This window comes from Nerophis lumbriciformis, linkage group LG01, assembly GCF_033978685.3.
Source record: "Nerophis lumbriciformis linkage group LG01, RoL_Nlum_v2.1, whole genome shotgun sequence".
In the NCBI taxonomy this organism is placed as follows: Eukaryota; Metazoa; Chordata; class Actinopteri; order Syngnathiformes; family Syngnathidae; genus Nerophis; species Nerophis lumbriciformis.
In genome coordinates, this window is record NC_084548.2 from 17,045,314 (window position 1) to 17,072,556 (window position 27,243).

Here is a 27,243-nt window from a genome sequence, read left to right on the forward strand (position 1 = left end):
ATATAGTAAAAATGTATTTTTTTTTTTTTTTTTTAAATTAATAAATGTATTTATTTTTAGGTAGAATAAACATAATAATACAATTTATATATAGTCTGGATGATTTAGTTCATGTCACCCTGTTGTCCTCCCATCATGAAAAAAGGCTGTCCTCACTCAGGTCCGCATGGATCTGGAGGGGGCGTGGCTTCCAGCTCCGGCTAAAAATCGGGAGATTTTCGGAAGAATATTTGTCCCGGGAGGTTTTCGGGAGAGGCACTGAATTTCGGGAGTCTCCCCGAAAATTCGGGAGGGTTGGCAAGTATGATATACGCATCAGAATGGCCCCCCCGCATCCTTAGATTTTTCATTGTGCGGCCCTCAGTGGAAAAACGTTTGGACAATGGCAGGCTTGTTTTCTCATGCAATTAGGAATGCGGTCGCTTTGACAGACGTGCGTCTCTGTCCAGGCTGCTCAGTACAAAAAGACGATATAAAGCGTAAAGTCAGGAGAACGGAATGTACTCTGCAAAGTCAGCCCTGCAGTACGTCGTCAAATGAACAGGTGAGTACACATACTATTGCCTAATTATACCTTCAAAGAAATGACATGTAATTATTGTTACTTAAATACTATTAAAAAAAGCCACAGGTATAAACTGTGCCTGTTCCTCTTCATGGTGCTAAAATGAAGAGGCAGCACCTCATCTTTGCATGCTGGATCTTTTCCAGGACTCCTTTTCTTATATAAGTAAAGTAAAGTCGTTGTTACATTTGACTGTTTTCCACATTGCACACAGAGTGGCCTAAGGCTATTATGACTCGAGCCCAGGTAACAATCATAATAATTTAAAAAAAAAACACCCTCCATTCTATAGCTAGACTAATTTGTAGCATGTTCAAATATCATAAGGCTCACGCTACAGCATGCAGTGATTATATATTTGTCTTTCTAAACTAGAGGTAAGTACTATCCCTGTCATGCATCAGCAGCGGCAGGTCAAATGGAGCGGTCCGTCTCGCACACGCATTTTAAGAAGGGGGTGGGAGAAAGGGGAAGCTTGGGAGTACCCAAGACTCTCCAAAGCCCGTCTAGCTTTAATTTGTTTTTTTTGTTTTTTTAGAGGGCGGGCTGGAGCGTGGCTCCTGACTGCACACGGTGCTTTTCAGAGGGAGTGTAGCAGGGCGAGCACTTTGTGTCGGGACTTTTGATGTCATCTCCAGCAGCACTGCACGCGGGGATGTACGGCGAGAAGGCACAAAAATGAACGGAGCAGCGGGGATGAACACATTTTTCTGCGACATGGACATCAGTGGATTTTGATTCTCTACGCAAGCGGATTAATATGACCGTATCGCCACATTCTCAACAGGCTCTCCTTCCATTTGGGAATATTTAACACAAGCGAGGGTATTTCCCATGCAGGCGAGAATCATGCTCTGCAAAATCTTTGCATTGATTGTCTTACAAGGTCAGTCACACGAGCCAAACCTTTGCCAGTTTTCTTTCCCTAATAACATATTTCCTGTGCACTAAAAGGTGTGTGGAGGTGTGAGGCGTGGGTCATGTCCGAGGTCAAGCCCGGAGGTGTCTCAGGCCCCGGCACGGAGTTGACCTCCGGTGGAGTCGCAGCTCTTAACAATGAGGCGTCGGAACCAAAGTCCAGATCTAAGCGCTGCACCTGTTATTCTTACAAGGATAAGGAGTGCATCTATTACTGTCATTTGGACATCATCTGGATCAATACGCCTGAGTAAGACACGCTTTGGTCATTCCTTATTTGATGTCTTTTCAAACAGCCATCTGCCCTCTCAAGTATAGACAAACAACTTTACGTAACATCTCTCCTAAATATAGTTGTTACTGATACTTGGTACAGTTGCTTTCTGCTGACGACTTTGACATTTTAGACATTTTCCGGCTTGCAAAAAGCCGTAATGTATACTGCTTTTATATATATATATATATATATATATATATATATATATATATATATATATATATATATATATATATATATATATATATATATATATATATATATATATATATATATATATATATATATATATATCATTTTTGTGAATGACCACAACTACACAAGAAAGTTACAAAAGACTAACCAGTTATCTTAGGAAAACTACAGCTTGGACAAATATTTTGCCCATAATCCGTAAAACGGGTGATTAAAAAAAAAAAAATGCCACCCGATATTTAAAAAATGAAAAACCATAGAAAATCTAGCTTGAACACGTGTCGTGCAAAACTTTTGAGTATTTACAAACCTCGTTTCCATACGAGTTGGGAAATTGTGTTAGATGTAAATATAAACGGAATACAATGATTTGCAAATCCTTTTCAACCCATATTCAATTGAATGCACTACAAAGACAAGATATTTGATGTTCAAACTCGTAAACTTTATTTTTTTTTTGCAAATAATAATTAACCAAAGTGGTTGGGAAAGGGCATGTTCACCACTGTGTTACATGGCCTTTCCTTTTAACAACACTCAGTAAACGTTTGGGAACTGAGGAGACACATTTTTTTAAGCTTCTCAGGTGGAATTCTTTCCCATTCTTGCTTGATGTACAGCTTAAGTTGTTCAACAGTCCGGGGGTCTCCGTTGTGGTATTTTAGGCTTCATAATGCACCACACATTTTCAATGGGAGACAGGTCTGGACTACAGGCAGGCCAGTCTAGTACCCGCACTCTTTTACTATGAAGCCACGTTGATGTAACACGTGGCTTGGCATTGTCTTGCTGAAATAAGCAGGGGCGTCCATGGTAACGTTGCTTGGATGGCAACATATGTTGCTCCAAAACCTGTATGTACCTTTCAGCATTAATGGCGCCTTCACAGATGTGTAAGTTACCCATGTCTTGGGCACTAATACACCCCCATACCATCACAGATGCTGGCTTTTCAACTTTGCGCCTATAACAATCCGGATGGTTCTTTTCCTCTTTGGTCCGGAGGACGGGCGTGGTTGAGAGTAGGAGTATATTGGCAGCTAGAATTCACCAAGTCAAGTATTTCATACATATATATATATATATATATATATATATATATATATATATATATATATATATATATATATATATATATATATATATATATATATATATATATATATATATATATGTACATATACATATATATACATATATATATATATATATATATATATATATATATATATATATATATATATACATATATATATATATATATATATATATATATATATATATATATATATATATATATATATATATATATATATATATTTATATCCATCCTGAAAATATGCAAACAAATCTGTGTTTAGATAATTGATACTTCAAACTTGCATAAATAAATATTAAGGAATATAACATAACTTGGCTTCTGAGAGCTTCAAAATGTAATGAATAAAATGCTAAAGTTGTTGATAAACAAGCAATTATTTTAATAATTAAATATCGTCAATTTAAATGAATTATTATGATAATTTAAAATTAATTATTTCAAATATGTTTATTTCAATGTATAATTCTATGGCTGGATGTAATAAGGAGTCAGAAAAAATACAAATACAAATACAATTAATTTTGATGTTTTTAGCAAAATATAGTAAAAATGTATTTCGTTTTTTTTAAATTAATAAATATATTTATTTTTAGGTAAGATAAATATAATAATACAATTTATCTCTAGTCTGGATGATTTAGTTCTTCTTTCTTTCGGGAGAATATTTGTCCCGGGAGGTTTTCGAGAGAGGCGATGAATTTCGGGAGTCTCCCGGAAAATTCGGGAGGGTTGGCAAGTATGCCGTACCGGCAACTTGAGGGTTCCATGTTCGATCCCCACTTTTGCTATCCTGGTCACTGCCGTTGTGTCCTTGGGCAAGACACTTTACCCACCCCAGTGCCACCCACACTGGTTTAAATGTAACATAGATATTGGGTTTCACTATGTAAAATGTCTTTGAGTCACTAGAGAAAAGCGCTATATAAATATAATTCACTTCATTTTGTCTAAATTGAGGTCATTATTATATATTTCTTCTTCTTTTTTTTTTTTTTTAATCAATGTAAAACGATGATAACAATTTCTTATTCAAACATACATGTTTGTGCTAAAATGATCATGTGGAAGTATTTACTCAATAATATATATATATGTTTTAGTGCTAAAAAACCCCAAATTCAACATAATTAAAACATTTGTATTTCTTCCTGACACATCTCCGACCAGAATTTGATTTACACAACTTTTTACCCGCCCTGGACTAATTCTTTGCGCCCTGTAATTAGGGGGTTGAACTGTTTATTTTGCTTCTGGTTACTTACACTACTTCTGCACTGACAAGTAAACAGCAATGTTTATGTATAGTATATGCCTCGATAGATTTAGTATACATGCAGCTAATGTTGAACTAACACGTCATATCAAGTAGTTGACTGATACTGACAGAAAAGTTCATGTTTGCTGGATATTCGCAGAATTTCATTGCATATCTGACACACAAAATTTACCTACGAACATGCATGTTTATTAATAATAACAATAACAACTTGGTTTTATATAGCGCCTTCCAAGAGGCCCGTTTAACAGTATTTCAGTTATATATTGTATATGTATGTGCACTATGAATAATAACATTCTAGTTATTGTATGCTTTGATGAACATAATTTAACGTTAAACCAGCCGTATAACTCAGTGTCAGGGATTGCAATATGTACATGTAGACCGATTGCCAGAGTCACTTGGCTTACTTCCATGCCCTTGAGCAAAGCACTAACTGCTTCCTACAATCAAACATGAGATATCTGTAAACTTACTCATACCCGTTACAATGCTGACACAAAAGAACACTCTACTCAGTCAGTGAGGACTCAGAAGGACAATTGAACGCACAAAACATTTCATTTGCGCAACTGTCTGACGTGCCTGCGAGGCAAACGTTCGAGCGAACCACACCAGGTGTAGGCCTGCGATGCTGCTCCCATTAGGCGCCCGACCAGGTCATTTGTCAAGTGACGGCAAGCCCAGCAGAAACTCTTGGAAGTAAAAGTTTGACTCGAGGCAGGGGCCATGACTGCCAGAAAAACTCTCTAACCCAGTGTTTTTCAACCACTGTGCCGTGGTACACTATTGTGCCGTGAGATACAGTCTGGTGTGCCGTGGGAGATTATCTAATTTCACCTATTTGGGTTAAACATATTTTTTGCAAACCAGTAATTATAGTCTGCAAATTATGTGTTGTTGTTGAGTGTCGGTGCTGTCTAGAGCTCGGCAGAGTAACCGTGTAATACTCTTCCATATCAGTAGGTGGCAGAAGGTAGCTAATTGCTTTGTAGATGTGGGAAATAGTGGGAGGCAGAGTGAAGGTAAAAAGTTGTCTAATGTTTAAACCAAAAATAAACAAAAGGTGAGTGCCCCTAGAAAAAGCATCGAAGCTTAAGGAAGGCTATGCAGAAAAAAAGTAAAACTGAACTGGCTACAAAGTAAACAAAAACAGAATGCTGGAGAACAGCAAAGACTTACTGTGGAGCAAAGACAGTGTACATCCGAACATGACATGACAATCAACAATGTCCCCACAAAGAAGGATAAAAACAACTTAAATAGTCTTGATTGCTAAAACAAAGTAGATGCGGGAAATATCGCTCAAAGGAAGACATGAAACTGCTACAGGAAAATACCAAAAAAAGAAAAAAAGCCACCAAAATAGGAGCGCAAGACAAGAACTAAAACACTACACACAGAAAAACAGCAATAAACTCCAAATAAGTCAGGGCGTGATGTGACAGGTGGTGACAGTACACCTACTTTGAGACAAGAGCTATATTGATGCATGCTTGGTTATGGTTTAAAGTCATATCCAACAATTGCGACAACGACTTTTTACTGTCAACTGAGTTTTGTTTTTTAAATGATTTCTGCTGGTGGTGTGCCTCCAGGATTTTTTTCAACGCAAAAAATGTGCCTTGTCTCAAAAAAGGTTGAAAAACACTGATCTAACCTTTACGCCTTTCCCATGGTCCCCAATTTCTGCTGGTGTTAGTCTCCTAACAGTTGAATTGTGACTGTCAGAATTACACTGTGAATATCCTACTGTTTTTTTTCCCTCAGCAATTTAATTATCCATCCATCCATTTTCTCCCGCTTATCCCTTTTGGGGTTGCTGGAGCCTATCTCAGCTGCATTCGGGCGGAAGGCGCAGTACGCCCTGGACAAGTCGCCACCTCATCACAGGGCCAACACAGATAGACAACATTCACACTCACATTCACACACTAGGGCCAATCAACCTATCGCCAGGTGCATGTCTTTGGAGGTGGGAGGAAGTACCCGGAGGGAACCCACGCAGTCACGGGGAGAACATGCAAACTCCACACAGAAAGGTCCCTAGCCCAGGATCGAACCCAGAACCTTCATATTGTGTGGCAGACGCACTAACCCCTCTACCACCGTGCTGCCCCAATTTAGTTATGTATATCTAAAGGCTGCAATTGCATTAAAGGGGAACATTATCACAATTTCAGAAGGGTTAAAACCATTAAAAAACAGTTCCCAGTGGCTTATTTTATTTTTCGAAGTTTTTTTCAAAATTCTACCCATCACGCAATATCCCTAAAAAAAGCTTCAAAGTGCCTGATTTTAACCATCGTTATATACACCCGTCCATTTTCCTGTGACGTCACATAGTGATGCCGATACAAACAAACATGGCGAAAAGAACAGCAAGGTATAGCGACATTAGCTTGGATTCAGACTCGGATTTCAGCGGCTTAAGCGATTCAACAGATTACGCATGTATTGAAACGGATGGTTGTAGTGTGGAGGCAGGTAGCGAAAACGAAATTGAAGAAGAAACTGAAGCTATTGAGCCATATCGGTTTGAACCGTATGCAAGCTAAACCGACGAAAACGACACGACAGCCAGCAACACGGGAGAAAGCGAGGACGAATTCGGCGATCGCCTTCTAACCAACGATTGGTATGTGTTTGTTTGGCATTAAAGGAAACTAACAACTATGAACTAGGTTTACAGCATATGAAATACATTTGGCAACAACATGCACTTTGAGAGTGCAGACAGCCCAGTTTTCATCAATTAATATATTCTGTAGACATACCCTCATCCGCTCTCTTTTCCTGGGGGTCTGGCGGCAGATTTCTTTGACTTTATCGTTGGAAATGCATCTGCTTTGAGTGTCGCAGGATATCCACACATTCTTGCCATCTCTGTCGTAGCATAGCTTTCGTCGGTAAAGTGTGCGGAACAAACGTCCAATTTCTTGCCACTTTCGCATGTTTGGGCCACTGGTGCAACTTGAATCCGTCCCTGTTCATGTTGTTACACCCTCCGACAACACCGACGAGGCATGATGTCTCCAAGGTACGGAAAACAGTCGAAAAAAATGGAAAATAACAGAGCTGATTTGACTCGGTGTTTGTAATGTGTTTGAGAAAATGGCGGATTGCTTCCCGATGTGACGTCCGAGAGCGAATAATAGAAAGGCGTTTAATTCGCCAAAATTCACCCATTTAGAGTTCGGAAATCGGTTAAAAAAAAAAAAGGTCTTTTTTCTGCAACATCAAGGTATATATTGACGCTTACATAGGTCTGGTGATAATGTTCCCCTTTAAGTCCCGTATCCAGAAATACACAGACCAGGCTTATTCAACTGGCGGCCCTGGGGGCCAAAGTTGGTCCAGCAATGACAACATACCAGCCCCCGAGTTCAATTCAAAACTTGGCAGACAAACATTTTTGCAGCAAACTCCTAAAAACCACAAGAGTGCTCCTTATGTCTAGAGGAACTTGGACCACTGTAAACTCATTGGCAGATCCTTGCATTGACTTTTTAACCTACCGAGCAAACATAGAACACTGAGTTCCCATCCTGTAATTTACATAACTGGAGCCAGTTAGGCACCGCTTTTTTGGCAGTTACACATTTGTTTCATAATGTGATTTTACAATATGTCACAAAGGTGTTGTAGCTTGTTCACTTTAGATGCAGTCAGTAGTCATTTGTTCAACTTCTTTAGTTATACTGGTCGTGTTACTCAAGGTTCCATTTCAGGGCCTCTCTTTTACATCATTTGGGCTTGGTTAAAAAAACTTGTGAAAAACTAACATTTTGGCAGCAGATTCTTAAAAACGTGAGAGTCGCTGTCATAAAGATCTTTGGACTAGCTTTTTTGGCAAAAGTCACTAAAAACAATAGAGCGCTCCTGTAACTCTCCTGGAACAAATTAAATAAACCCAAATCAAAAGTCTACTTTAGAGGACACTGGTTCCTCAGAATATACAAAATAAGACTAAAACATCTGGCCCCCTGGTCCTTAACTTTCTGGAAATGTGGCCCCCTGAACAATTTAGTTCACTTTTTCTGCAGGTGAGCTACTTTTCCATTGACCAAGTCGAAGGGATCTACCTCATTCATATATATAATTTATATTTATTTATTTATGAAAGAGACGTTTTTGTGAACAAGTTAAAGGTGTTTAGTGATAGTACAAGCATGTTTAACACATATAGATTCCTTTCTTTCATGAAGACAAGAAAATACGTTGGTGTATTACCTGATCCCGATGACTGGCATTGACTGGAATCAGACAGTAGTGCTGATAACGTCCGCATTTTCAAAAGGAGGAGAAAAAAAAAGTCCTCCTTTCTGTCCAATACCACATGAAAGCGGCTGTTTTTTGAGCATCTTATTTGTCCCAGCTTCCATGCTCGTTTTTTTACACTTTACAATAAATACATTGGCGGCAGTGTTTCTCGCCTTCCTGTCGGTCATTTTTTCTTAGTAATGAGCTCGCAGCAGCATCTCAAAAGACCCTCAATCTAGTGACGAAAAAGACGTCTTGGTGAAGATTGATGATCGCAAATTTTTTAGGTCTATTTTTTTTCAGACTGATACTCCCTCCGCGATCGACTGTTAAGATATATACAAACACCGTTTCTATATGAGTTGGGAAATTGTGTTAGATGTAAATATAAACGGAATACAATGATTTGCAAATCCTTTTCAACCCATATTCAATTGAATGCACTACAAAGACAAGATATTTGATGTTCAAACTCATAAAATTTTTTTTTTTTTTGCAAATAATAATTAACTTAGAATTTCATGGCTGCAACACGTGCCAAAGTAGTTGGGAAAGGGCATGTTCATCACTGTGTTACATGGCCTTTCCTTTTAACAATACTCAGTAAACGTTTGGGAACTGAGGAGACACATTTTTTAAGCTTCTCAGGTGGAATTCTTTCCCATTCTTGCTTGATGTACAGCTTAAGTTGTTCAACAGTCCGGGGGTCTCCGTTGTGGTATTTTAGGCTTCATAATGCGCCACACATTTTCAATGGGAGACAGGTCTGGACTACAGGCAGGCCAGTCTAGTACCCGCACTCTTTTACTATGAAGCCACGTTGATGTAACACATGGCTTGGCATTGTCTTGCTGAAATAAGCAGGGGCGTCCATGGTAACGTTGCTTGGATGGCAACATATGTTAATCCAAAACCCATATGTACCTTTCAGCATTAATGGCGCCTTCACAGATGTGTAAGTTACCCATGTCTTGGGCACTAATACACCCCCATACCATCACAGATGCTGGCTTTTCAACTTTGCGCCTATAACAATCCGGATGGTTCTTTTCCTCTTTGGTCCGGAGGACACGACCTCCATATGTGGACTCGTCAGACCACAGAACACTTTTCCACTTTGTATCAGTCCATTTTAGATGAGCTCAGGCCCAGCGAAGCCGACGGCGTTTCTGGGTGTTGTTGATAAACGGTTTTCGCCTTGCATAGGAGAGTTTTAACTTGCACTTACAGATGTAGCGACCAACTGTAGTTACTGACAGTGGGTTTCTGAAGTGTTCCTGAGCCCATGTGGTGATATTCTTTACACACTGATGTCGCTTGTTGATGCAGTACAGACTGAGGGATCGAAGGTCACGGGCTTAGCTGCTTAAGTGCAGGGATTTCTCCAGATTCTCTGAACCTTTTGATGATATTACGGACCGTAGATGGTGAAATCCCTAAATTCCTTGCAATAGCTGGTTGAGAAAGGTTTTTCTTAAACTGTTCAACAATTTGCTCACGCATTTTTTGACAAAGTGGTGACCCTCGCCCAGTGGTTCTCAAACTTTTTTTGTCATCCCCCACTTTGGACAAGGGGGAGTTTTCAAGCCCCACCTGCCCCCATCACCCCAACAGAGCGCTAATGCCAAGCTTTAACATTTTCAAATTTATTGAACATCAAGTTGTATACATTCAAACTCAATAACATAAAATAACATCAAGTTCAATAATAAACAAAATAACTGTGCAGCTGTGGTATAACTTGCATCAAGTTTAATAATAAATAAAATAACTTCCATCAAGTTCAATAATAAATAAAACAAAAGTGTTATAACTTGCATCACGTTCAATAGTAAATCAAAAAAAGTGTTATAACTTGCATCAAGTTCAATAATAAATCAAATAAAAGTGTTATAACTTGCATCAAGTTCAATAATAAATCAAATACAAGTGTTATAACTTGCATCAAGTTCAATAATAAATAAAAAAAAGTGTTATAACTTGCATCAAGTTCAATAATAAATCAAAAAAAGTGTTATAACTTGCATCAAGTTCAATAATAAATCAAATAAAAGTGTTATAACTTGCATCAAGTTCAATAATAAATCAAATAACTTGCATCAAGTTCAATAATAAATCAAAAAAAGTGTTATAACTTGCATCAAGTTCAATAATAAATAAAACAAAAGTGTAATAACTTGCATCAAGTTCAATAATAAATAAAAAAAAGTGTTATAACTTGCATCAAGTTCAATAATAAATCAAATAACTTGCATCAAGTTCAATAATAAATCAAAAAAAGTGTTATAACTTGCATCAAGTTCAATAATAAATCAAATAACTTGCATCAAGTTCAATAATACATCAAAAAAAGTGTTATAACTTGCATCAAGTTCAATAATAAATAAAAAAAAGTGTTATAACTTGCATCAAGTTCAATAATAAATAAAACAAAAGTGTTATAACTTGCATCAAGTTCAATAATAAATCAAAAATGTGTTATAACTTGCATCAAGTTCAATAATAAATCAAATAAAAGTGTTAGATCTTGCATCAAGTTCAATAATAAATCAAATAAAAGTGTTAGAACTTGCATCAAGTTCAATAATAAATCAAATAACTTGCATCAAGTTCAATAATAAATAAAATAAAAGTGCCACTTTGCAATCTCTGCAAAAAAAAAAAAGGAGGAGCTATGCATTTGGCAAGACAGGGCAAGTGACAGCACTTTGCCCCAGGAGAGCCACCTTGCTTCACTGTGAAACAGCACGGCTGTATGATCAGCTCCCATTTCCTCACACAGTGCAGAGAACAGTCGCACTTTCAGTGGTCGTGTTTTGATCAAATTTACCGCGCTCACAACATCTGTTAAAACCTCATTGAGTTCGGGGCTGAGCTGCCTTGACGCTAGTGCTTCCCGGTGAATGACACAGTGTGTGCCCGTCAGATTTTTGTTTCTCTGTAGGCGCTGGCTCTGGCTCGACGACCTTTGAGGTGCGAGTCACAAATGTATATATTTGTGTAATTGTGATCCACACATTAGCCTGCTACCCATCCGCGCGAAAGTTTGTTCTGCTTAGCCCCGCCCCCATTAGTTACTGTTGCTATGTCTGTCAAACTTTCGATCCTACCGAGAAATTTAAAGCCTACAGTAAAAATAAGTACCGGTAATTTCCATTTATTTATATAGCGGATTTCATAGACAGAATCACCAAATGATTTACAGTGTGTATAGAAAATGAAAGCATAGTAAAAAAAAAAAAATCTAAGAATATAATAATACAAAAAAAAATTTAAGTGAAATTTCCTCCCGTTCCTCGCGCCCCACCTGTCATGTCTCTATTCCCCACCAGTGGGGCGCGCCCCACACTTTGAGAAACGCTGCCCTCGCCCCATCCTTATTCGTGAATGACTGAGCATTTCATGGAATCTACTTTTATACCCAATCATGGCACCCACCTGTTCCCAATTTGCCTGTTCACCTGTGGGATGTTCCAAATAAGTGTTTGATGAGCATTCCTCAACTTTATCAGTATTTATTGCCACCTTTCCCAACTTCTTTGTCACGTGTTGCTGGCATCAAATTCTAAAGTTAATGATTATTTGCAAAAAAAAAAAAGTTTATCAGTTTGAACATCAAATATGTTGTCTTTGTAGCATATTCAACTGAATATGGGTTGAAAATGATTTGCAAACCATTGTGTTACGTTTATATTTACATCTAACACAATTTCCCAACTCATATGGAAACGGGGTTTGTAGATGCAGCATGACTAATAAGACGTTGAACCATTCACAATGTTTGTAGGAATGCTGAAAACACCTCAGTAACCAACAGGCAGGAAATGTCAAATTCCTAAGCTCTCAAACTGTTGAAATACTATAGGTCTGTGGTTTGGAGTTTGCCAGAAATAAGGGGGGAAAAACCAGAGATGAGACAATGTACAGCAAAGAGACTGAGGTTGACAGGGAGTCAGCCAGTTTTCTTGTGATAACACCATCAATTCTGAAAACGTTTGTTTCAAGTGCTTTGGAGACATTAAGGAGAACCGACTTTGTCTTTTCCTATTCCTAAAAAGGCTAAGTTGACCCAACCCTTGGCGTAAGACAAATAAAAACATATTGTGCATGTTCTTCAAAAAGGAATGTAAGCCTAATGATGTGACGAGCCATTGCTCATATCCAGTGTTGTAAGAAGTGCACACTTTGAAAACAGCGCGCTCCATAGGAAAAAGTGGAACCATGTGTTTTAGACATCGCTACATAGAAGCAACATACAGAAGAAAACATTCGCCCTTAACTGAACTTTCAAGCACAGGGAAACGGTGACAGTAAGTCGCACCTTGGTTGACAAGCATGCTTTAAGGCCGCTACATTATGTGCAATGTAAATGAGTTAAAGGCCTACTAAAATGCGATTTTCTTATTTAAACGGGGATAGCAGGTCCATTCTATGTGTCATAATTGATCATTTCGCGATATTGCCATATTTTTGCTGAAAGGATTTAGTAGAGAACATTGACGATAAAGTTCGCAACTTTTGGTCGCTGATAAAAAAGCCTTGCCTGTACCGGAAGTAGCAGACGATATGCGCGTGACGTCACAGGTTGTGGAGCTCCTCACATCCGCACATTGTTTACAATCATGGCCACCAGCAGCGAGAGCTATTCGGACCGAGAAAGCGACGATTTCCCCATTAATTTGAGCGAGGATGAAAGATTCGTGGATGAGGAAAGTGAGAGTGAAGGACTAGAGGGCAGTGGGAGCGATTCAGATAGGGAAGATGCTGTGAGAGGCGGGTGGGACCTGATATTCAGCTGGGAATGACTAAAACAGTAAATAAAAACAAGACTATATATACTCTATTAGCCACAACACAATCAGGCTTATATTTAATATGCCACAAATTAATCCCGCATAACAAACACCTACCCCCTCCCGTCCATATAACCAGCCAATACAACTCAAACACCTGCACAACACACTCAATCCCATAGCACAAAGTACCGTTCACCTCCCCAAAGTTCATACAACACATATATTTCCCCAAAGTCCCCAAAGTTACGTACGTGACATGCACATAGCGGCACGCACGTACGGGCAAGCGATCAAATGTTTGGAAGCGTACTCACGGTACCGTGTCTGCGTATCCAACTCAAAGTCCTCCTGGTAAGAGTCTCTGTTGTCCACAGGCCAATGGTAAAGCTTGACTGTCATCTTCCGGGAATGTAAACAATGAAACACCGGCTGTGTTATCCGGCACACCTATAAAGGGGTGCATTCTACGGCGGGGGTGCGTTATCCAGCACAACACCTGCCGTAATACATCGCTTCCCACCTACAGCTTTCTTCTTTGCTGTCTCCATTGTTCATTGAACAAATTGCAAAAGATTCACCAACACAGATGTCCAGAATACTGTGGAATTTTGCGATGAAAACAGACGACTTAATAGTTGGCCACCATGCTGTCCCAAAATGTCCTCTACAATCCGTGACGTCACGCGCAGACGTCATCATACCGAGACGTTTTCAGCAGGATATTTCGCGCGAAATTTAAAATTGCACTTTAGTAAGCTAACCTGGCCGTATTGGCATGTGTTGCAATGTTAAGATTTCATCATTGATATATAAACTATCAGACTGTGTGGTCGGTAGTAGTGGGTTTCAGTAGGCCTTTAAATTGATCGCAAAGCTTTGTGTGACTGCGGTATTGAAGTCATGTTTTGACAATTATGATATGTATGTATTATGAATGGAGAATTGTGTCCGTATAATACAGTACATCACTCTTCCTTCACAAGAATGCTTCCTATGGGGACACCCTGCAGAGTCTTCAATGTGTTTTATGGAATTACTAAACACTGGCAAAATAAGTAGATCGGGGTGCCCATTACGTCGATCGCGAGTTACCGGTCGATCGTGGAGGGTGTGTCGGTCGATCACTAGCCGGGCATTAAAAAAATAGACCTCAAAATTAGCGATCATCAATCTTCACGATGACGTCACTTTTGTCACTTGATTGACATTAACATAAAAAACACAAGATACACTTACAATTAGTGCACCAACCCAAAGAACCTTCCTCCCCCATTCACACTCATTCACACAAAAGGGTTGTTTCTTTCTGTTATTAATATTCTGGTTCCTACATTATATATCAATATATATCAATACAGTCTGCAAGGGATACAGTCCGTAAGCACACATGATTGTGCGTGCTGCTGGTCCACTAATAGTACTAACCTTTAACAATTAATTTGACTAATTGTCATTAATTACTAGTTTCTATGTAACTGTTTTTATATTGTTTTACTTTCTTTTTTATTCAAGAAAATGTTTTTAATTTAATTTAATTAAAACAAAACCTTATCTTCACCATACCTGGTTGTCCAAATTAGGCATAATAATGTGTTAATTCCACGACTGTATATATCGGGTGATATCAATATCGGTTGATATTGATATCGATGACGTAGCTCAGTCTAATGACTGAGCTACGTCATTTCCTGTGATGTCACACAAGCAGCAAAAATAATGGAGCTGAAAAAATGCCTCAAGGCATGGCTATTCACCTATAGTGATCACAGAGACACGCTCTTTTTGTGTTACTGTATATATTTGTTTTTCTGAAAAATCCCACTTAGTATACTTTGGGTAACAACAGTCAATATTTTTTTTTATTTTTTTTAGGGGGGTAACAGTCAATATTTATTAATTTTTTATTTTATTTTTTTCTTATAAAATAAAAGTGAGCTTTTGTTAAACCAAATATTGTGTTTTTTTCCCATATACAACAACCGATCTGGATTCGATAAGAGAATCGATAAGGAACCGGTTCGATAAGAGGATTCGATAACGGGCTCAAACTCGATAATTTCTTATCAAACATCATCCCTAGTGGAGACGCCTTCTCTGGAGTGATGAATCACGCTTTTCCATCTGGCAATCTGATGGACGAGTCTGGGTTTGGAGGTTGCCAGGAGAACGCTACATTTCGGACTGCATTTTGCCGAGTGTGAAATTTTGTGGAGGAGGAATTATGCTGTGGGGTTGTTTTTCAGGAGTTGGGCTTGGCCCGTTAGTTTCAGTGAAAGGAACTTTGAATGCTCCAGGACACCAAAACATTTTGGACAATTCCATGGGATGGCCCTTCAAGTTCATATGTGAGTCAAGGCAGGTGGCCAAATACTTTTGGCAATATAGTGTATGTGTTGTGTCAAACTACTACATTCTTCCTAAATTTTTCTCATAACTTGTACAGGATATTATCCCCCCCCTAATGTATGCCTTTAGCGCCTCCCATAGTACATAGGCCGACGTCCCGGGAGTCTTGTTCAAGAGCACAAAAACAATCTATTTGACGCCTAACACAAAGTCCACATTTACAAATAATTGTACATTTAAACACCATGGAGCACGTGTGATTGACAGGTTTTTAAAGAGTAAATCCATTGAAATTGGAGCATGATCAGAGATAACAATTGTGTCATATTTGTATATAGATATGGATGAAAGTAATTTATTATCAACTAGAAAGTAGTCAATGTGGGTGAAAGTGTGATAGACATTCAAGAAGACAGTATTGCCTGCTGGAAGGATTAAACAAATGCCAGACATTGAAAAGAGAACATTTCCTTCATAAAAGACTGGATTACCTTAGCAGACTTTGAAGGTGGGCAAGGTTTGGTTGATGACGGATCAAGCTGGGGATCAAGCCAAACAGTTTAAGTCTCCTCCTAGTATTAAATAGTGCTTTGAAAAGTCAGGGAGATTAAGAAAATATGTTTGAAAAAGGTGTCATCACCATAGTTGGGAGCATAAACAATTACAAGGGCTACTGGGGTGTAGGGAATCTGGCCAGTGACAATAACAAACCTCTCATTGGGATCAGAATGACTTTTGGAGTGCACAAAAGGAACATATTTGTGTAGCAGTAAAGCAACTCCCCTCGAATTGACCGATACTAAAGAGTGGTAGTCCTGTCTTATCCATCCTCTCCCCAGGCTCAAGTTATCAGACGTTTTAAAATGAGTCTCCTGCAAGGAGATTACCTGGGCTTCCAGATGACAGCGATGATGTAATATCTTTTTTTTCTTCTTCATTTTATAGGATTATTAAGCCTTTTGCAATTAAAACTGGTAAACCTCACACCACACCCGCCAGACATGGCTGTTACATAAGGCTGGGTCATGGCAAAACGATGCAAACATTAAATATATACAGAATAAAAAAATGCAATGTGGTAAAACAAAACAAAAAATAAAAGATTTACCGATGCAAAAATAAGAAAAACTAAATTGTGCCCAGTCCCAGTCATATTTACACTGACAAACAACACAGTAGGCACCAAAAATGTGACATTGAGTTAGCAAATAAAGTGCACTAAGGCAGTGGTTCTCAAATGGGGGTCTGCATACTCCTGGGGGTACTTGAAGGTATGCCAAGGGGTACGTGAGATTTTTTTAAAAATGTCTGTCAAAAAGAACTGTGAAAAGAAATGCAACAATGCAATATTCAGTGTTGACAGCTAGATTTTTTTGTGGACATGTTCCATAAATATTGATGTTAAAGATTTCTTTTTTTGTGAAGAAATGTTTAGAATTAAGTTCATGAATCCAGATGGATCTCTATTACAATCCCCAAAGAGGGCACTTTAAGTTGATGATTACTTCTATGTGTAGAAATATTTATTTATAATTGAATCACTTGTTTATTTTTCAACAAGTTTTTAGTTATTTTTATATCTTATTAAAGAAAGACCACAACAAATGAGCAATATTTTGCACTGTTATACAATTTAATAAATCAGAAACTGATGACATAGTGCTGTATTTTACTTCTTTATCTCTTTTTTTCAACCAAAAATGCTTTGCTCTGATTAGGGGGTACATGAATTAAAAAAAAATTCACAGGAAAAAAGGTTGAGAACCACTGCACTAAGGTACCGTATTTTTACGACTATAAGGCGCACTTAAAATCCTTTCATTTTCTCAAAACTCGACAGTGCGCTTTATATATGGAATCATTTTAGTTGTGCTTACCGACCTTGACGCTATTTTATTGGGTACATGGTGAAATGATGAGTTTGACCAGTAGATGGCAGTCACACATAAAAGATACGCGTAGGCTGCAAAATGACTCAAGTAAACAACACCAACATTTTATATGTTCCATTGAAAATATAGAACATTACACACGGCGCTCAAAAATCTATTAAAATGTTTTAGTTCGACTTTGGTAAGCTATGAAGCCGCACCGCTTGATGGGTTGTACTGTGCTTCATCGTAGGAGTATTATTATGGTGTGTGTATAAGGTAAGACATATTATCTGGCGTTTTCTTTCGCAATATTATGCAAAAGCAACTTTTCTTACTTTCTGGTACCTGCTGATCTGTATTTGGGATCTGCACAAGTCCTGAAAATGTGCGCGCGTCCGCTGTAGTCGATAAGCTTCTTCTTTTTCTCTATCTTCTTGTTATGGGACATTAATCCTTTGCTGTTGCCATATCTAATATAAAATAGTGTAAAGTTCTTAATATATCTGTCAGTAAACTCACCATGAAAGTGCTAAAACATACCGGTGTAGTGAGTTTACATTATTCGCCCAAGGAACTTTAGTTATTAGAGAATTCCGGTCGGAGCTTTAATTTGATAATAATAATAAATAAATATATATATTATATATATACTTAATACTAAATACTAGTATCATATGATTGTGTATATATTGTATCTGCTGGTGTAGTTTTGTTATAGTTGTAAAATAAAAAGGCTGATACCGATAAGGGCTGAAACCGATATAAGTCAAAATGCCAAATAAACGGCCGAGCTTCTATCAAAATTAATTCAAATCATTTTTTTTATTGCTGTTTACCCAAAACAGCACATGTAACATGCCTTTTAAAAAGAAAACACCAATTTATATAAAATAAATATTGTAAAAATACACTGTACTACAAATAACTATAGTAGTTTTATGAAGTAATGTAATAATAATTTACAGAATTTACCTTGGAGAGTGGACTTCTACGTTATCTTCTTCCAGCTGCTTCTCGCTCCAACACACCTTTGGCAGCTTTTCTATATTTTCATGGATACTTGTTTGCTGTTTATATTTTAACGTTCCTGGCTTGCATTTGACTCTCTCTGCTTCAATGGGGTGCAGACTTGCAGTGATACCCTCATATTGCTTTGCCAGGTTGGAGACACACTGTCATATTGTTGATGAATTATTTCTTTAATTCTATGAAAATCATTCACTTTTTCTTCTGAGTAGAGTCCGTCACACCCGCTTTCTTCCTTCCCATGGTTGGAAAAACAAAGTTATGTCCATCTTCGGCTATAGGCTAATGCTTGTGAGTAAGACCAGATGTTTATGAAGGGTCCACTGTGACATTTGCTACACCAACTAAAGGCATGAATGCTTGTAACTCAAATTTTGCAACTCAAAGCATAAGAATCAGCCGAGAGTAGGGCTGGACGATATGGCTGAAAATTGTGATATAAGTGTTTTATAAAGGTTGGAGATGTCCGATAATGGCTTTTTGCCGATATCCGATATTCCGATATTGTCCAACTCTTTAGTTACCGATACCGATATCAACCGATACTGATATCAACCGATATATACAGTCGTGGAATTAACACATTATTATGCCTAATTTGGACAACCAGGTATGGTGAAGATAAGATACTTTTAGAAAAAATTAATACAATAAAATAAGATAAATAAATTAAAAACATTTTCTTGAATAAAAAAGAAAGTAAAACAATATAAAAACAGATACATAGAAACTAGTAATTAATGAAAACTTGTAAAATTAACTGTTAAAGGTTAGTACTATTAGTGGACCAGCAGCACGCACAATCATGTGTGCTTACGGACTGTATCCCTTGCATACTGTATTGATATATATTGATATATAATGTAGGAACCAGAATATAAATAACAGAAAGAAACAACCCTTTTGTGTGAATGAGAGGGAGGAGGTTTTACACTTACACTTTGCACTAATTGTAAGTGTATCTTGTGTTTTTTATGTTGATTTAATAAAAAAAACAAAAAACAAAAAAACAATAAAAACGATACCGATAATAAAAAAAAAAAACGATACAGATAATTTCCGATATTACATTTTAACGCATTTATCGGCCGATAATATCAGCCGATATTATCGGACATCTCTAATAAAGGTCAATATCGATTATCATTGATATTGCTTATAACCTATGGAAAATGGGGACCACAAGACAAATTTATTAAATGTGAACATTTAAAATTCAACCTTCCTTTAATAATAATCCCCTTAGCTATTAAGGCAGAAAGGAAAGGAAATGTCAATATAAGCATAAAAAACACTCAATGTAAACATTCTAAAATCACAATAAATACTTATTAACAACCAAAATGAAGGTGTAAAGATAAGGTACACGTAATTAATTAAGTTTAATATTGTGTACCAAAATAGTGAAAAGAGTAAAAATGTTTACATAGAGAAAGCCGAGAAGAGCGTTTACTACAAGTTTAGTTCCGTGAAGTTATGGCTGTGCTTGAAGGTGGTGTGGTATTACCGGTCTTGGTGGGGGTGAGCGCCTTGCATAATTTACACACCACCTTGGTCAGACGACGGTCCGTTGGAAAAAAATCTTAAAAACTGCCATTCTGCAGATGTGACATTGATTTGCTCTCTGCAGCGCTCATTATTTATTTCTCTTCCCACTTCATGCAAATAATCAAGCGCAAGACAACAAGATGGCGCAACCACGTGAATAGCTGATAGTGTTTTGTTAGCGTGTCACTCCCACTGATCACTGATTACTTCCTGGGTTGCTCGGTTCGCAGATAGCTAGTGCTTTTGTTCATGCAAACAAACTTGCTTTGCAACTTCCGTTTTTTTCCGACATAAAAGATACAAATATATAGAATGTTTTATCGCATTTTTATTGCTATTGATACGTGTCTATCGCGATACATAATTATATCGTTTTATCGCCCAACCCTAGACGAGAGACGACTCTTAATGTACCGTATTTTCCGGACTATAAGGCGCACTTAAAATCATTTGGTGCAATGATAAGTGTGACCAGTAGATGACAGTCAAACATAAGAGATACGTGGTAAGAGGTACGATGGCAATATCACTCAAGTAAACAACACCAACATTTTATATGTTCCATTGAAAACATAGAACATTACACACGATGCTCAAAAATCTATCAAAATGTTTTAGTACGACTTTGGTAAACACACGAGTATTATTATGGTGTGTGTATAAGGTGAGACATATTAATTGGCGTTTATTTTCGCACTATTATGCAAAAGCAACTTTTCTTACCTTCTGATACCTGCTGATCTGTATTTGAGATCTTCATAAATCCTGAAAAATTGCGCGCGTCCGCCTTTGTAGTCCGTACCGACGACGTAGTTGATAGGCTTCTTCTTTTTTTCTATCTTCTTGTTATGTGACATTCATTTTCTGCTGTTGCCATGTCTAATATAAAGTAGTGTAAAGTTCTTACTTATATATCTGTCAGTAAACTCACCATTAAAACGCTAAAACATACCGGTGTAGTGAGTTTGCATTATTCACCCAAGGAACTTTAGTTATTAGAATTCCGGTCGGATGGTTTTTCACGGGACACATTTGTTGTTGTTTTCAGATGAGGAGATGCTGCTCTATAATCCGGTGCACCTTTTATATGAAAAAAGATCAAAAATAGACCTTTCATTGGCAGTGCGCCCTATAATCCGGTGTGCCCTATGGTCCGGATAATACGGTAACTCAAAACACTCTTAAGTTGAGGTACTACCGTACTTACAATTCAGTGACGTGCGGTGAGGTTTATGGCTTGTGAGGCACTGACTTCATCACAGTCAGATTTACAAACATATGAACCCTAAAGAGTATCTTATTTACCATTTGATTGGCAGCAGTTAACGGGTTATATTTAAAAGCTCATACCAGCATTCTTCCCTGCTTGGCACTCAGCATCAAGGGTTGGAATTGGGGGTTATTTAATCACCAAAAATTATTCCCCGGCGCGGCGCCGCTGCTGCCCACTGCTCCCCTCACCTCCCAGAGGGTGATCAAGGGGATGGGTCAAATGCAGAGGACACATTTCATTACACCTGGTGTGTGTGTGACAATCATTGGTACTTTAACTTAACTTTAACTTTACACATACAAACTGTAGCACACAAAAAAGCACATTTAATTAAAAAAAATGTTATTATGGTCTTACCTTTACTTATAAAATAAGTCCATGAGCCGCTGTTGTGCTGGATTAATGCACCCCCTGACGAGAGTGTTATATCAACTAAAGCCCTCACTTAAACTTTCCACGTGCAAGATTGAATCTATTTAAAAAAGTGTAACCGAGGGTTTATAAATGTCGCCTATACTGTATGAAACTACAAAATAACAAACACGGAGGCTCCAGTTTACACGAGGACCACTTTATTTACCTTCTTTCAAAAACTTCCGCTCCACTCCAACGTGTCGTCACTTCCGCTCTTAGCGCCTTCAAAATAAGAGCTCAAGGCATATACTGTATAACAGCGCATAACAGGAACTTAACATCACAAAGTGGAAAGCCCATAAAAATAGGTTACAAAAGTTATTTAATAAGAAGCCAAAAAGTGCAAAAACAATAATGTTCGTGTTGGAGGAGTTGTGAATTAGGTACACCTGCAGTCTGCAGGTGTACCTAATGTTGTGGCCCTGCAGTCATTCACAACTCCTCCAACACGAACATTATTGTTTTTGCACTTTTTGGCTTCTTATGAAATAACTTTTTTAAATAGATTTAATCTTGCACGTGGAAAGTTTAAGTGTGGGCTTTAGTTGATATAACACTCCCGTCAGGGGTTGCAATCTACGGCGGAGTGCAGGAGGCGGGGTTACTGCGAGCCTCAGCCAGTGCGTCTTTTGCAGCCGTTTTATGATCGCTCAGCACAAGAAATACGTTACACACATACAGTTGTTGACAAAGTACACTGTACATTATATACCTCAGCTAACTAAACTATGGAAATGTATAATATAATTCATATAGCAATACGGTCTCACTGCACAGCAGGCCAGCAGTTAGCCGAGTCCGCAATCCATGGTCAGGCACAACGCAGTGACGTGCCTCAACTGGCTGCTGTTCACCGCACCGTCTCTTCTCAGTATTTGAACGGCAAATGTGAAAATTCAGCGATTTTAAATAAAAATAATCTAAAACGGGTGAAGTTAAATGGAAAATAACTTTATAGTATAATCACTGGATACATATAACAATTTAATAACATTTTTTTCTTTTTACATTTTTTTTCTTTCCATGATGGCAGGTGAGGCCCCGCCTCACCTGCCTCTAGTGACTGCACGTCACTGTTACGTTTATAAATAATGACAAATGTGTGCCCTAAAAACCCCGTAAAGGTACTACCGTACTTACGTTTATAAATAATGACAAATGTGTGCCCTAAAAACCCTGTAAAGCCTTTTTACATCACAATTTAGACCACAGTTGGATGTAAACGTTGTAGGGGTCTCTCTCAAAAGATCACCTGGTGGTTTTAGGGTGATACAGAACACCTGTAGTGTCCACAGAGTGTGAACATGAAAACTTCAAAAGGTATTTTGAGTCCTAAAACGGATTCTATTTCAAAATAATGAGGTCACAGCTGGAGACATAATTACTTGGTGGACCACAGCAGTCAATCATTTACGTGGTTAATAACTCAGATAAAGGACTAGAAAACATCTCAGTTGGCAGAGGCTGATTCTAAGTAGCGATTACAAGATAATGGAGACAGTCGGTCCATTATTGCTGGACCCAGGGAGCCACGGTTGTTTACCACGCTTCAGTAGTAACACAAACTCATCTCCATGCTAGACTTTCTCAGCAGAACACAAAAGAAGATGGGTTCTTTTTCTGTTCTCTCGTCTTTTGCCAAGACTGCTGTGGGCTATTTTAGCTAGACAACAACTCTTTTCACCGTCTGGCAAGTCAGGACACACTGACATATTTCAACACCTTTTCTGGATATAGACGTAAAGTTCCAAACTCATGTTACAGCAGAGAGCGTGCCTTGGAAAATGAAGCCTGCTGAACAGAAATAATTTGTTCCTATTCAAGTAAAGCTTTCAAAGCACTGACCACAGTTCATCATTCTTCCCCCCCCCCCATCACCTCAGACAAGGGTCTCAGACTTGTTTTTATTGAGGGCCACATCGCAGTGTTGGCTGCCTTAAAAGGGGCACATTTTTATAATTAATTTAAATTACCGAATTTTATGGACTATAAATTGCGCTGATATATAAGCCACACCCACTAAATTTGAGAAGAAAAGCATATTTTTTCATATATTAGCCACACTGGAATAGAAGCCACGGATACACTACAGGTATATTGCCAAAAGTATGTGGCCACCCATCCAAATGATGAGAATCGAGTGCCCTAATCACTTGGCCCGGTGTATAAAATCAAGCACTTAGGAATGGAGACTGTTTCTACAAACATTTGTGAAAGAATGGGCCGCTCTCAGTGATTTCCAGCGTGGAACTGTCATAGGATGCCACCTGTGCAACAAATCCAGTCGTGAAATTTCCTCGCTCCTAAATATTCCAAAGTCAACGTTATTATAAGAAAAGTAAAGAGTTTGGGAACAACAGCAAGTCAGCGGTCTAATCCAAACTTTTCTATATAGTCCTGGTACCCTAAAATGATGACACTTAGAAAAAAATCCAAACTTTTCTATATAGTCCTGGTACACTAAATGTTGACACTTGGGCAAATTTACGCCATTTTTGGTGACTTCCAGCTAGGAGAGGGACTACCGTAATTTTGAGTTCCTGACCCAGGTGGAGAACCAAGGCAGGTCGGGCTTCTTAAAGGGCCATGCACCTAGACAACGCTTGTTCCCAAGCACCACACCGCAGTTTCTCCACAGAGTGCTGGTACCCTAAAATGGTGACACTTTGAAAAAATCCCACCATTCTTAAATGACAAGAGAGTCATTTCTACTCCCTGCTGGTACCCGTACACTGAGAGAGAGAGGGGTTAGCGGATGCTGAAGCGCATAGTGCAAAGACTTTCTGCACAGTCAGTTGCTACAGAGCTCCAAACTTCATGTGACCTTCCAATTAGCCCACGTACAGTACGCAGAGAGCTTCATGGAATGGGCTTCCGTGGCCGAGCAGCTGCATTAAAGCCATACATCACCAAGTCCAATGCAAAGCGTGGGATGCGGTGGTGTAAAGCACGTTGCCACTGAACTCTAGAGTAGTGGAGACGCCTTCTCTGGACTGATGAATCATGATTTTCCATCTGGCAATCTGATGGACGAGTCTGGGTTTGGAGGTTGCCAGGAGAACGCTACATTTCGGACTGCATTGTGTCGAGTGTGACATTTGGTGGAGGAGGAATTATGCTGTGGGCTTGTTTTTCAGGAGTTGGGCTTGGCCCCTTAGTTCCAGTGAAAGGAACTCTGAATGCTCCAGGATAACAAAACATTTTGGACAATTCCATGGGATGGCACTTCAAGTTCATATGTGGGTAAAGGCAGGTGGCCAAATGGAAATGATCATTCATGCGTTCATTTCATCTCGTATTGACTATTGCAATACTCTTTTTTACTTTTTCAACAAGTCAACGTTAAAGAAACTTCAGACTGTACAGAAATGCGGCTGCCAGACTCTTGACCGGCGTACCCAGAACAGCCCATATTACCTTTATTTTATCCAGTCTTCATTAGCATCCAGTTAAATTTTGCATTGAGTTCAAGATTTTAGTCTTGACTTTCCATGTGTTGTATGGTGGGGCCCCTCAGTGCATCACTGACTTGCTATGCCCCTACTCTTCGGGGCGCAGCCTCCGGTCTTCAGGCCAGGGTATTCTAAAGATCCCCAAAACTTGTTTTAAAACCTGTGAAGACCTGGCATTCCAGGCTATAGCTCCGAGACTTTGGAACAATTTGCACCAGTCCCTCCGTAATCTTGACTGTGTTGAAACTTTTAAGAAACATTTGAAAACTTCTCTTTTTAGTAAAACGTTTAGTTAATGCACCTTTTAACTCTACATTTTAATCCACTTTGTATCCTTTTTATGATGTTGCTCCTGTTGTTTTAATTGAATTGTTGCTTTACTTCACCTGTTTTGTACAGCGCTTTGTGATTTTAACTGCGAAAAGCGCTTTATAAATAAAATGTACTTACTTACTTACATAGAAGATTTTGTAAATGTTTATTTACATGCCTTATTTGTTTCCAAACAGTGCCTGTAACACGGCAGTAAAACGGCTGATCAAACAAAACAGAAAAGTTATTATCGTTTTTATTCATGGGCCACGTAAAATGATGTGGTGGGCCAGATCTGGGCATTTTGTTTGACACATGTGACCTCAGGTCACTTTCACAAGGGCCCCTTTGTTGTTTTAAGATGTATTGCTCAAAATGCTGAATAACTAGATCCTTACACACTTTTTTTCACTACATGTATGGCGGCATTGTGTCCAGTGCTCATATTACTATTTAGCGCAGTAGGAAATATCACATGAGATTCATGAACCACATGTTTCTGGTTTGCCATCAATACATTTTAGGTCGCTCTCATACTGCGCTGAACTCACTGAGGCTGCAGCACATTTACACAATCAACAAAACACTGCACACTGACTGTTTGGCCAAATTTGGATTGTCCTATTTGTTTCAATGATAAAACCATGCAGGCACAAGACATTGATACAACGTTGATTATACATACACGTGTTACGTGTACAGGAAGGAGGAGACGGCACAGGAGAGGCGTAGTTTAAGCTCTATTTATTACTATATATTCACTATATATATATATATATATATATATATATATATATATATATATATATATATATATATATATAAATATATATATATAAATAATAAATAATTATATTAATAAACAAGGGAATGGAATGTGACTAAATCCAAGAGTATTTTGTGTGCGACTCTGTGTGGGAATTAACTGCTGAGTGTTACCGTGAGTGTTGAACGAGAGAGACGGAAGTCCAATAGGGGCACAGCAGGCTCGTAGATCCGTGAGACAGGCAGGAAGTCGGGGCGATAGAGAGGCGTCGAAGGTCCGTTTCCAAGCGGGAGGTCGAGATCCAAGAGGCAGCACAGGGAAGCAAAGGGAACGCAGGAAGACGAGACACACAGCTTGTGACGTAGGAACGAGGGCAGGTTCCAGGGAGGACGATAGGGAGGACTCGAGACAATCAACACGACGGGGGAGAAACACAGCGAGAGAACGCATATAGCTAGATGATCGCATACTGTACAGGAACAGATGATTACGTTCTGGCACAGGATGCAGGTTTGCACTGGCATAAGAAAAAGGTCTTCTGATCAGCCACAGGTGCGCTGATTGCTAGCGGCTGCAGCAGGGGATGAGTGCCCGTGGAGCTCATTGAGGAATGCGCAGCGGCATGCGCTTGCGCCGTGACAACATGTCCTTTAAAAAACTAACTTTGAAACAGCGTTGCAAAATAGTGGTATTTGTAAATTGAGACAATGTTGATGTTCAACGTTGGATCCATGTTGTTGGTTGGGCAAATTTCAATGGTCATATCAACGTCGCAACCTGACACTGAATATATGTCGTCAAAAGGCATGTTGTCTCAATGTTAGGTTTGAGTTGCTG

The 27,243-nt window shown here is 38.6% G+C and overlaps 1 protein-coding gene across 1 annotated transcript in view; it reads left to right on the forward strand.

Annotated features, from left to right (window-relative positions):
* The first annotated feature begins 1,192 nt into the window (after nucleotides 1-1,192).
* The window catches only part of edn3b (endothelin 3b), a 46,532-nt gene continuing 20,481 nt past the window's right edge, over nucleotides 1,193-27,243 (forward strand). Inside the window, exons 1-2 of the mRNA XM_061976480.2 lie at nucleotides 1,193-1,451; nucleotides 1,520-1,733. Coding sequence (XP_061832464.1) covers nucleotides 1,400-1,451; nucleotides 1,520-1,733 — 266 coding nt within the window. The 5' untranslated portion in view covers nucleotides 1,193-1,399. The remainder of the gene's footprint in view (nucleotides 1,452-1,519; nucleotides 1,734-27,243) is intronic.